The 11,418-nt window shown below is 41.5% G+C and overlaps 2 protein-coding genes across 2 annotated transcripts in view; one reads left to right on the top strand and one right to left on the bottom strand.

Moving 5' to 3' along the window:
• Nucleotides 1-1,184: 1,184 nt before the first annotated feature.
• On the bottom strand, nucleotides 1,185-9,152 carry nom1 (nucleolar protein with MIF4G domain 1). Its single transcript, XM_061665748.1, is given in 12 exon segments — nucleotides 1,185-2,522; nucleotides 2,890-2,999; nucleotides 3,481-3,612; nucleotides 4,258-4,390; nucleotides 4,471-4,592; nucleotides 4,851-5,009; nucleotides 5,394-5,504; nucleotides 6,137-6,436; nucleotides 6,438-6,461; nucleotides 6,600-6,795; nucleotides 7,909-8,021; nucleotides 8,097-9,152. Coding segments are annotated over 12 exon segments (2,385 nt in total). The 5' UTR covers nucleotides 8,919-9,152; the 3' UTR covers nucleotides 1,185-2,359.
• A 69-nt stretch (nucleotides 9,153-9,221) lies between these two features.
• lmbr1 (limb development membrane protein 1) overlaps nucleotides 9,222-11,418 on the top strand; it is a 46,925-nt gene continuing 44,728 nt past the window's right edge. The window contains exon 1 of the mRNA XM_061665749.1: nucleotides 9,222-9,445. Coding sequence (XP_061521733.1) covers nucleotides 9,383-9,445 — 63 coding nt within the window. The 5' untranslated portion in view covers nucleotides 9,222-9,382. The remainder of the gene's footprint in view (nucleotides 9,446-11,418) is intronic.

Raw genomic sequence — 11,418 nt, 5'->3', positions numbered from 1 at the left:
AAGCATATGTATGTATTTATTTTCTTTCATAAACTGATATCGCAACTACTTGTAATGATATTAGATGCTGGTGTATCATCATTTCTTTGTTTTGTGACACTACTAGCGTTTATGCAAAACTGAGCATTTTTACTTCCAGAGCCCACGATAAACATTTTTATTAAAAATATATCATGAATAACGTGTTAATGAATACTGTACGACAAATTTTACACACTGGGCTGCATGTTCTCTATTGAGGTGGGAATCACAATATTTTACTATGGGACTATTGTTACGATACATCACAATGTAGATGTAATTGAAGAAGGGTAAAGACATTAAGCATTGAAATACAGTATGTCCAATTCTTATGACAGTACTGAAATCAAAACTACTTGGACAGTGTCTGTCACCGTTGTAGGTCTATGCAAAACTGAGCATTTTTATTTTATTTTTTTTAACTTTATTCCATTTGCTTCGACAGCAATATCTTGTTTTATGTTGGCCTTATTATAGTGAATAAAAAAAAAGGTTCCGTTTATTTTTCTATACCGTATTTATAAAAGAAAAAAATGCATGCTGAATCTCTCGGTGCAAATAGTGCCAAATAAATAGTGTTTTTAAAAAAAAAAAAAAAAAAATGTGCGTGAGTTGCAGCGAGAGTTTGATTTATGGCGCAGGACACATGCAGCCTTGTGCGTTGACAGCCCGGGGTCATGGGAATGACTGTTAATGGCGCTGTCGGATGTGTGTAAACGTGCTGTGTGAACAAACAGCAAGAAGAAGAAACATTTCGCGCCACACCACCAATGGACTCGCATTGAGACACCCTGCGTAAAAAAAAAAGAAAAGAAAAAAAAAAGGCATAACTTTCTACTGAGACTAAATTGGAGTGATTCTAATTACTACAAAGTTGGTGTTTATTGTATTATGGAAACCACTTGTCACACAAAAAAAAAAAAAAAAAAAAAAAAAATATATATATATAATGTATGTTGTTATTTGAGAATCCACACATTAAGGTAAAATGTAAGTAAAATAACTATGCATTTTTAAATTGGCACAAAATATCTTTGTTTAGTTTTAGTCGTATTTGAGAATAGTTTTTTTTTTTTAGCAGTGAAAAAAAATGTTTTGCAACTTTTTGCAACATGTTTCTCATTTCAACACAGAAAGTCACAACCCATGAAAAAATACATGCATTTGTTTATTCTTTTTTAAATACATTTTGTAAAAATTCGAGATTCCACACAGTGGCGGCATCATGCTTTGGGGTTGTTTGTCTTCAACTAGAACTGGGGACTTAGTCGAGGTGGAGGAAATTATGAACAGTTGGAAAAGCAGTCAGTGTCTGCACAAAACTTGCTAAAAAGAAAATAAATGTCAGAAAAAGCCTACTAGAACATCTTAACTTTATTTGGGGTTAATCAGAGGCACTTAAGAGGCGGCAGGTGTGTGCTGACACCCATTTAACATGAGTTTGAATGTAATTGGTTAATTCTGAACAGTCACATCCCCAGTTATTAGTGTGCAACAACGATTATCTCAGTTGTTTTTGTTACTTCCCCTCTCAAAAACAATTACACAAAAAAAAGTCAATTGAGTTTTACAGGTTATAGGTCATTAATGGTGTAAAAAAGTTTTGAAACGATTAATCTTGGTATTCATTTTATATCACAAAATCCTAACACAGCAAGCTTGTGTAAGGTTTTTTTTTTTTTTTTTAAATATCCACTGTATAAAACAATTTAACTTTAGAATCCACACACTGATGAAACAAAATAATTAGAAAAATTAGTACAAACATTGGGACATGTATGGCTATTTTTGGTAGGATTTCACAAGTAATGGAAAGGCCTTGGCCTTCAACTCTTATTGTTGCGGGAGTAAATTTGGTCATTTTGTCACAGGCTGTTTCGTGAAGGACCACCGGCTTATCTTCCCGCCGTGTTTGCTTTGGCGGCCACGGATCAAGAGTTCAGGCCGGGGTCAGGCCCGACTGGGCCCGAGTGGGCCTAAAAAGTGCCACACAAAGGTCAGTGTGTGTGGCGCGCACACAGTGAGTCCATTGATCCCACTGTATACACCTCATGGCTTGCTCACACCACACGTGAATGCATTGGTGATCTACAGTGGAACAAATGAAGTCAAAATAAATGTATCTGTTCGTTTTTATTATACATTATGCTGAACTATTTCATTTACACATATCACTCAAAAAGTCATCTGGGATAGGTTCCAGCTCAGTCACAATCCTAATGAGGACAAGCGCTATAAAAACAATTGATCGGTGGATGGATAATTGTTATCATATTTCTTCTAGGAAGACGATGTTCCCTCTAGGAAAAAGTGTTCCAGGGTCCTGTTTCCTTTTCTATTACAGTTTGACTCTGGCCTCTTTGGCCTCCATCGCCTTGGTGGCGATGTGAGCGCGTTCTGTCAGTGCGGCGTCCTGCGGCCCGGCGCGTTTCAGCAGGAAGTGGCTGATGAAAAGCTTCAGGCCCTCGCGCAGCATTCCCAGCTGGGGAATTCCAGAAATCCTGGCAGGTGAGCAACAAATGAGGGGCGAGGGACGAGGGGGTATTGACGGTGGGCGGTCAACGGCACGGAAGAAAGACAAACGAGTGTCTGGGTTATCCAAAACCATCTCTCTGAACTTTTAGAATAATACTATGCAATCACACAACTAATAAAGATCATCTTTAATACTGTACTGGAAATTCATTTAGAACATGCTAAGTTTCCCCCAGACTGCTTACTTTGACAGGTACTGCGGTTTTGGTTAGAAAAGCAGCAAACACCTCTAAAGTCCATGTGTGAACAATAGCGCATGTAACCCAAGGTAATTATAGTTTTACTACCCTTTTTTTTTCCTAATTGAAAAAGGAAGGCGTTTATTTCTCTCACCTGGCAAAAATGCTGACGAGATCTTCAGGCTCGGTGTCTGTGAGCAGCCGAGTCAGGACTTGGCGCAGGAAGCGCACCTTGGGCTTGTCGAGCTCTCCAAACTCTATTACCTGAAACACCAAAAGCTCCCCTTTGTGAGCATCCAGAAAACATATCCAGACCTCCACCAAGGCCTGACCATCCTAAACCGTTTGACACACTCCACTACAGTCCTGTTTGTTATAAGGTGGGCGCCAATTGCCATACAGAATGCTTGTGAGTAAGATGGCTCCAATGTAAATTGGCGGTAATGGTGAGAAGTGGGGGGAAATAGCTTCGTGAGATAGTCAGTAAAATTTTATGTTTTCTTCTTTGGCTTGAACCCCCCCACAACGAAGTTTCGTTTAGTGTGAGCATGCTTAATAAATATCTTTACTGCAAACTTCAACTGGCAGTGGCAATAAACAGCTTGAAACAAGCACACTCGACCTCTTTGTTTGAAGAATTCTTCACTAGCGCACTAAGCAAAACAAATAAATAAATAAATCCCCTCAAAAAACTAAGTTGGGGCACTCGTAAGACAAGGTAACACTTCCAGATGTGATTGCTTACTTTGAGTAGTGAGAGCGAGAGGCACTTGTTCTGGAGGAGGCGTGTCACGAGCTGGATTAAATTGTTAAAATTCCTGTCAGGAAGGTTGGAAAGCTCCCGGAATTTATCCCACAGGTTGAACTGGAAGGTCATCTGTTAAAAATGGAAGGGAAGGAAAAAAAAACCCACAAAAAGTGTCAAAACCAATGAGAAGAAACTTAACGAGCTGACGCGTGAAAAGCAAACGTTCCCGGCGAGCTCTTTGTGAAGGACAATGAGTCGTCGGCGGCTGATGTGGTCGGTCCAAGGAGGAAGTGTTGTTGTTTGTGGTCACAGTTTGAGTGTGCTCATATCACAGGGGAAGAAGGTGTGAGAAGATCCCACCACATGGGTCACGCAAGTTCGAAAAGAAGGTAAGTGGAAGTTAGTCGTTAGCATGCAGACTTATTAGCACTCAATCAGGTGATTATGCTCAGTGGACTGTGGCTTTGATTGTTTCTTTTTTGAGGGCCTGAAAAATGACATCAATGGCTTTACATTGGGTGGGGAACATGTTTACCACAGGGCTTGTGAAACTTAAAGAGCATCACAGGATCAAAATATTAGAAACAGCTCTTATTATGATTCAGTGCAGCTGTAAAGCAATGCAAAGTACACAATCATAAACATATTGTTAAATGACTAACTCTCGAACAAAATGTCTTTGGAAGGCTGAATTTTGAATACAGCTCCTGTATTGGCCCTCAATTCAGTTCACCTGTGAGGTTTCATAATTTTGCTAAGCGTCGTCTTTGCTACCTGGAAACGGCGGTCGTGAGCGCAGAACTTCTCTCCCAACACGGCGTAGAAGCCATTGAAGGTTTTCTCCTGCAGGCAGCAATCCATCAGGACGTGGACGATCTCCCGCTCCTGCTTGTCTTTCAGCCCCATCCTTGACACAACCAATGAGATTCAATGTCAGAGTTCAACGTCACTACAACTTCCACCGCTTTCAATTCAACGTAAAAGCACCTCAGCAACTTGTGAAACGCATCCATGTAGTCCTCACTGGTCATGAGCATGCAGAAGATGTTCCTTCGGACCTCCGTGTTCATGCGCTGCTTTCGGGCCAGTTCCAGAACTTTGGCGGTGAACTAAAACAAAACGTGTGCGTGTGTGATTTTAAACTTTGTTGACAGTACTCAGAGAGCGCAGACCTCTGCTGAGGCTTAAACGTTTGTCACCCTCCATAGTCACCCACCAATAAAAAGCATGTATCCCCAAAGTTTTTTAAAGTATTAAGTAAATGACCATTTTTTTTCATCTGATGATAAAATGTATGTTCTTTGTGAGACAGAAACTATATTAAATCTACCTATCAATGTATACTTTAATGCCAGTGTTCCACTCACCTGTCCTTCGCCGACACTTTTGTTTTCTTGCTCACTGATCATGGGCGCACCACTCCACGACGAGCCCACAATCCACCAGCGGCCCACCTGGTCAGCCGACAGCAGGTTCTCCAGAGACACCCGCAGTTTCATGTCGCTGCCCGCCGCGCTGCGCTGGATCTGTATTGCAAAAATGTTGTATTTAAAAGGAATCTTATTAAAATGAATGATCGAGAGCCACACAGGGTGGATTTTGTCATTGGCAGCATCTGTCCAGCTCTCCAATGCACCAGCAGTCTTTAAAGAGAGCCACCTGGTGGCTGAAATCTAACCTATCATAACAACCTAAAACTGAATGTTTTTTTTCATGTTAATAATGGAGAAATCATTTGGAACAGTGATTCTCCATGTATAACATTGTACTTATATTACAATAATATTAAATATTACTTTTTAGGAATAAAAGCGCTGTCTCATTTTTATGAACATGTATGCCTACTATGCTACTGTATTTTACTGTTGGTCATGATGGCACTTGGAGTAAAACGCACTGAAGTCACCCACCAGAGTCCTCTGCAGCTTCTTCAGCTTCTCCACAGGCTCGGGATCGTAGCCCGGAATCTTACGCATGTCGTTGTTCTTCAAGGCCAGCATGGTTTCCAACATGAAGCGCACCTACAAACGTTACGTTAAAAGCATCATGTTGAAAGTGCAGTTTAAAGGCATAGGAGGTAGTTACCGTATTTTTGCAAATCTAAATTAAAAAAAAAAAAAATACTCCCCACCAAAAAGATTTCTCTAAAATACATTGTCATAATATTATAACTGTTTCTGAAAGATGACTATTCTTTTAAGATTAGGACTTATTTTTCCCCCAAAAAAATTCCCCTCTGAAAAGTGTGTGTTAAAAAAATAAACTCCCTCTTTTTCTGAATATGACTTTTTTTCTCGTTATGACTTTGTATCTAAAAAATATACTTGCAAGGTTACAACTTATTTCTGGGAAAATAAAAAGTTCAGGAAACTAGATTTTTCATTAAAAAAGGGACATTACTCTTAAAGAATCTGACTTAATTCTCATAATACTACAACTGTCTATGGAAAACGACAGTCACGATAAAGTTACTTTTATTCAATTCTAAACTATTCTTGTGAATATGATGTATTCCTGGAAAAATTAAAACTTTTTTCCTCCAAATTATTATTTTTTTTTATGACGCACCCCCAACTAATTTGCCGTCTGTTAAAGGAATGGCCACTATTTGAGGAAATAGACTATGTCGGCTATTTCACTCCTCACTACGTACTCTGGTTTGATCCTGGAACTTCTTCCCAACCTCGGCCGCCTTGCGCTGAGACTCAGCGATGAGCTCCTTGAGCGCCAGGGGGTCGTCCTTCCGCAACGAGAAACCGACATTTCGCAGCACGAACAGCACCAACCCGATGTCCTTCTCGCCGAACGCCGCCACCAGGCGCCGCAGGATGTCAAAGATGAGCAGTGAGTGCACCACTTGGAAGTTGTAGAGGTGTGACACGATGGCCACCAGGTTGTCACACACTTTGTCCTCGCTCAAGTGCTTGTACGTGTCGTCGAACCGGCGCACGACCTGTCTCCAGGAAATGGGCTCCTACCTGAAATGTTAAAGGTAAGAGACTATTTTTGATTCTTGAGATTATTTTTTTTAACAAATAATTGGGTCTCTGGAAAGCTGACCCACTCATCAAGTGTGAAATTAAACAACCACATGGCAAGGAAAAGGACTCCGTTACCTCCAAGCCCACAGTGTGATGGAGGACGCTGACCAGGAGGACGTGCTCCATCAGCAGCCGGTCGGGCATCAGTGCCGGCGTGACGCAGGCGGCCAGCATCACATCCGTCAGGGTCTCGTTCATGTCCTTCCTGCTGCGGCTCATGTAGAGTGCCTCCAGCTGGCCGCTGATGGACGACATGTTGGGCTCGCTCAGCCTGAAAAACACAAGAATCAATCAATCTTTTAAAATAAAAAAAATATACACAAAACCTGGTAACCGTGTTCATCATAAGTAGACCCACAAAAAAGTCAGGATGTCTGCTTAAAACACACAGGCTGTCTGCTTATTTTGGCTTGAAGCGCCATTTAGTTGTTGCTCATTTCCAAGGGTCCTTCAAATGCAACTCCTACCCAATTTGAACCAAGTATACAGTGAACCCGTGCGCATTCGCGGTTCCACCTTTGTGAATTTGCATATCCACAATTTTGTGGTGTTGGCGGGACCAATCATCATTTATTACCTGAAAATCTCACACAACTTCAGTTTTTGTGCTCAAGCCACAGCCATAAAATTATTACTTTGGCCCTGTCAGGTGGAAAGTAGGTGGTGTTGTTAGGTTTAAATCATTTGATAGTATTTTTGTTTTATTTGAGATGTCTTGATTTGTTGGCGCTCCTTGAAAACACTTTGAGCATTAAAAGTGAAAGTATGTTGCAGCTTCCCTCCTGACACAGCTACTGTTCGGCAACTTCCATGAGTCTTGCTAAAATCTGTACCAAATTTCAAATTCTCATATGTAACGAATAGTAACAATGACATATTGCAAGCATTTATTCTTACCAAACCCCTTTCTAGAGTAACTTGAACAATAGTTGAACAAGCTAATATATTTGACTTCTGATTTCAAACCTAGTTATCCACCAATTTGTTGTTTATATGTAATAGTATGATGAGGCGCTTAAGCATTTACACGGTTTCACAGTCATAATGGCCCTGGAACTACGATGTGGCCTGTGACAAAAATGATTTTGTCACCCCTGGTGTAGATACAATTGGATGAAGGGTACTCTGAAAAAGACGTGGGCGCCACCTACTGGCGAAAATCGATATATGTAATGAAACCACAAAATTCTTCAAACTCTGTTGGCCTCGTTTTAAGGCGTAACAAACGATGATTTTGAGGTTGCAGCAGGTAGGTGACCCTTATTTTTTGATAGCTACATTCCCACCCCGTAGTGTAGTTCAGTATATTCCACCTTGGGGAATATAATTGTTTGAGATCAAATTTCAAACGGTTAGTGTTACTCTAACTCGTATTACGTCGTACCTGTTGACGAGTCCCTTCACATTCTTGTTCAGTTTTTGCAGCTCAGCTTTGCGTTGGTCGCCTCCAGCGTCACGCATGGATGGAGGCACGTACTTGCCTGTCGCAGAGGTACCCTAAAATGAACATGAAATACATTAAATGAATGAGATGCTGTTGTGGTGATGATTTAATACATACTATGAACTCACAGTGTTTGAATTGGACTCTGCGGTCTCTTCTGTTTCTTCATCATCGTCATTTATTTCACTGTCGTCCTCGAGTTGCTCATCCATTGCCTCCTCTTCTTCACTTGGTATTTCCTCCTCCTCTTCTTGTTCTCCCACATCATCATTTATATCTTCTCGTTCATTCACCAAGTCCTCTTCGTCTTCACCTGAGTTGTCCCCGTCGAACTGCTCGAAGTTATCCTTGGCCAGGTCCATGTTGTCGTCGCTGTCGTACATCCCGCTGGCCAAAGTGTCTGAGTCGAGAGCACTCAGGATGTAGTCCAGTCCATCGGCCACAAATGACTGTGGCAGGCTTTTCTTGTTTTTTCTTTTGTTTAATTTTAAGTAGCGCTCAAGTTTCTTTATTTCTCGGTCCTCCTGTTCGTTGGCCTCCAAAAGTGCCTTCTTCCTCGACTCTTGAAGCTTGTTGGTTTTCTTGGGTGCCACTTTGGGCTTCTTTACATTAGTTTTTGGCCCTTTTTTAACCTCGTCCTTCTTGTTGCCACCATTTTCCATCTGTTTACGAGGTGTTACTGCCTGTTCAGCATCACCACTGGGCAGATTTCCAGTCATTTTACCTTGGTAGTGACTTTTCATCCTGGCTTTCTTCAGCTTCCGCTTCTCCTTGCGCAGCTCCTTCCTGCTTTTCCGTTTGACCGACCTCAAACCGGCGTCGTCATCCTCCGCTCGTTCAGCGCCGTTTTTGCTTTTGACAAACTCGCCCACCGCCACCATGTACTTCTGCAACACGGCGCTGGCCTTCTTCTTTTTGTCGTTGCCCCGCGGCTTCCATTTACCTTTCATGGCAGCGACTTTATACTAATGCTGAGCAGCTAGCTCTCGTTACATTCGACCCACGAAACGTATTCAAAATGCCACGTAAAAACCAAACATTTTTGCTAAAAAGATAACATCTCCCTACCTACTGTTAGGTTGAGTAAGGGAGGATTTGACCACAAAATTACAGTTGTTTAAAACAAATCTTGCGTACACATGTGCAGCCATGGAGGTATACGGAAATGTCCCGCATGACGTGAAATGTTGCTTCCGGCGCTGACACAACGATGGGCGTGTGGTGATGACGTCGATTATTTTGGAGATTTTTTTTTTCCCCCCACCTCAGAGCGGGCTTCTTCCAACGTAAACTGTCTTTTTTTAACCAGTCACGGTGGGCTAGGAGGAACGGAACGCGTACGACAGTGGGACAACTTTGAGCTATTATGTAGTGGAGTCTGGAGGCCCCTCTGGAAGCTTTTGCAATATGAAGAATGGAAGCAGACGATGTTACTATCAGGGAGCAGAATTTCCATAGCCAAGTCCGGGAGTACATTGTGAGTAGGGAAGCGGCTAACCGAGTGCTAGGCGGCTAACGACGTCCTCTAAAAAAATATGAACACTTATTGTGGTCGCGCTCGCTAAATGCTAACTAGCTCGAGCTGTCAGATGAACTGGCGTTTATGGCGCAACAACTTATTCAACACGTTCGCAATACTACCATTTTTTTTTTTCATTTGGTGACGTTTACATTCTACCACGCGCTTACTAACTAATTGAACAACCTGTTTTCAATTGTAATTGAATAACTATTGTTGTTATAAGTGGGGATTGTTTAGTAGTTATAGTGAAGCACGACAAAGACAGCAGTTTGTAAAGGTGTCGTAACATGACACACAAAACGAGGATTCACAAGAAAATAAAACACTTATCATTTAGGAATGACAGCCAATTTATGAAGAGTGCTGCACTCTTAACTCATTTGCTAGGAGTTAGCAAACATGACAGTGAGATGTTATGTAAGTATGTTCTGTTGTTTTTTTCATTGGCAGTGTCCACGTTGACACTGAAACCATGAAATTGGATTACAGCCAATAATCAGGTTGTCACCGGTCTGTTCAATAAAAAACAGCTCGTTGTTTCTTGTTAAAATGGCTCGAAATAGTGTGAAAGGGGTTTCCTATAAAAACGATATTTGTCCTTGTTTCCCTTGCCTCACAGTTCTGTATAAAAACACTGAACTCAGCACTAACTGAACGTTTTCTGTAATAAGTTGCCAGTTGCCTATCCCTACTTTAAGCAAACGTATCTATGTTAGGTATTAATTTAATATTGCCTACCATAGCTGTTTAGAATGTAGTGTAATGCGCCCACTAGTTGTCAAGGATAGACACAGCTGCCAGTGCACTTTTAATTGCTTTATTGAACAATCAGTAAGAAATCAAACACGTGATAATCACATTCATGCATGACTGACCGATGGGGACAACTAAAGTCGAGACACTCAACATGCGGAACCAACTCTACTGTCACTTTCAATGACACCCAGGTCACTCACCAGGCCAGGCCATGCCCTTTAAAGCCATACACATGCTTAAGTCACAGATACGACAGTAAAATGTGAGAATGGCGACCCCAAGTGGAAAAAACTAATACCTGTTACTGTGTTTAATAAAGCAAAAACACTTTTGAGCAGATGAATCAATGGGATAATGGGAAGAATCCTCGATTCTAACAATACTTGATGGCTGTAGCCTTACAAGTATCGCTTGTGTGAAAGTGTGGCTTATATCTACAGCTCAAATTGGTCCCAGCATGAACGAGGTAAAACTGTAACTGCACATCGACATCTCCATTTTGACTCCATGTCCCATTAAGGTGTGAAATACTGCCTGTCCGTGTTGACCATCCTAGGCTACAGCTCTTGTATTGCATGTCATTAGACTGTGTAGTTAATTACGCGGCTTGTGAGTGTGTTGTGAGGTGTCAGTTTATCTCCTCCCAGGGTGTTGTGTCATTATTATTTTTTTGTGCCGCTTTATCAGTTTTACGCACATGATCTCATCCTCTGTTTTTTGGGCGGCATCACACAGGCTGAGTCATGTCGTCACGCTGACATGTTGCGAAGTGCTTAAGTCGCAGCTTCTAAACCTCTATTAGTGGCGTCCCGCTCACTGTCACAGTAGGAGGGGGGAATGTGGAACGGGATCCTATCCGTCAGCATATTTAGATGTGACAAACACCTTGTGAACCCCATCTGTGGCACACTTTGGCCTAACTAATGTCATAAAAAGATGTGCTTCCCCCCCCATCTATAATGAGAAATAATGGCCAAGTTTATGATTTGCTCCAAGCACAAACAGTCGGAACCATAAAACCTTTATTAAGTGTACAAACAATGTTTTAAGTAACATTAAACAAATGTGACATCCTCCTACTTCTTGATTTGCATGAACATGTCGGCCATGTTTTTGTCACGTGTAGGAGAAGATTTCTTTACTCTTGTGAATGTTTTTATCCTCTGGTGTCA

Source organism: Phycodurus eques, chromosome 21 (assembly GCF_024500275.1).
Source record: "Phycodurus eques isolate BA_2022a chromosome 21, UOR_Pequ_1.1, whole genome shotgun sequence".
NCBI lineage: Eukaryota > Metazoa > Chordata > Actinopteri > Syngnathiformes > Syngnathidae > Phycodurus > Phycodurus eques.
The sequence above is the reverse complement of the archived record's forward strand: the minus strand, read 5'-3'. Positions and strand labels throughout refer to the sequence as shown.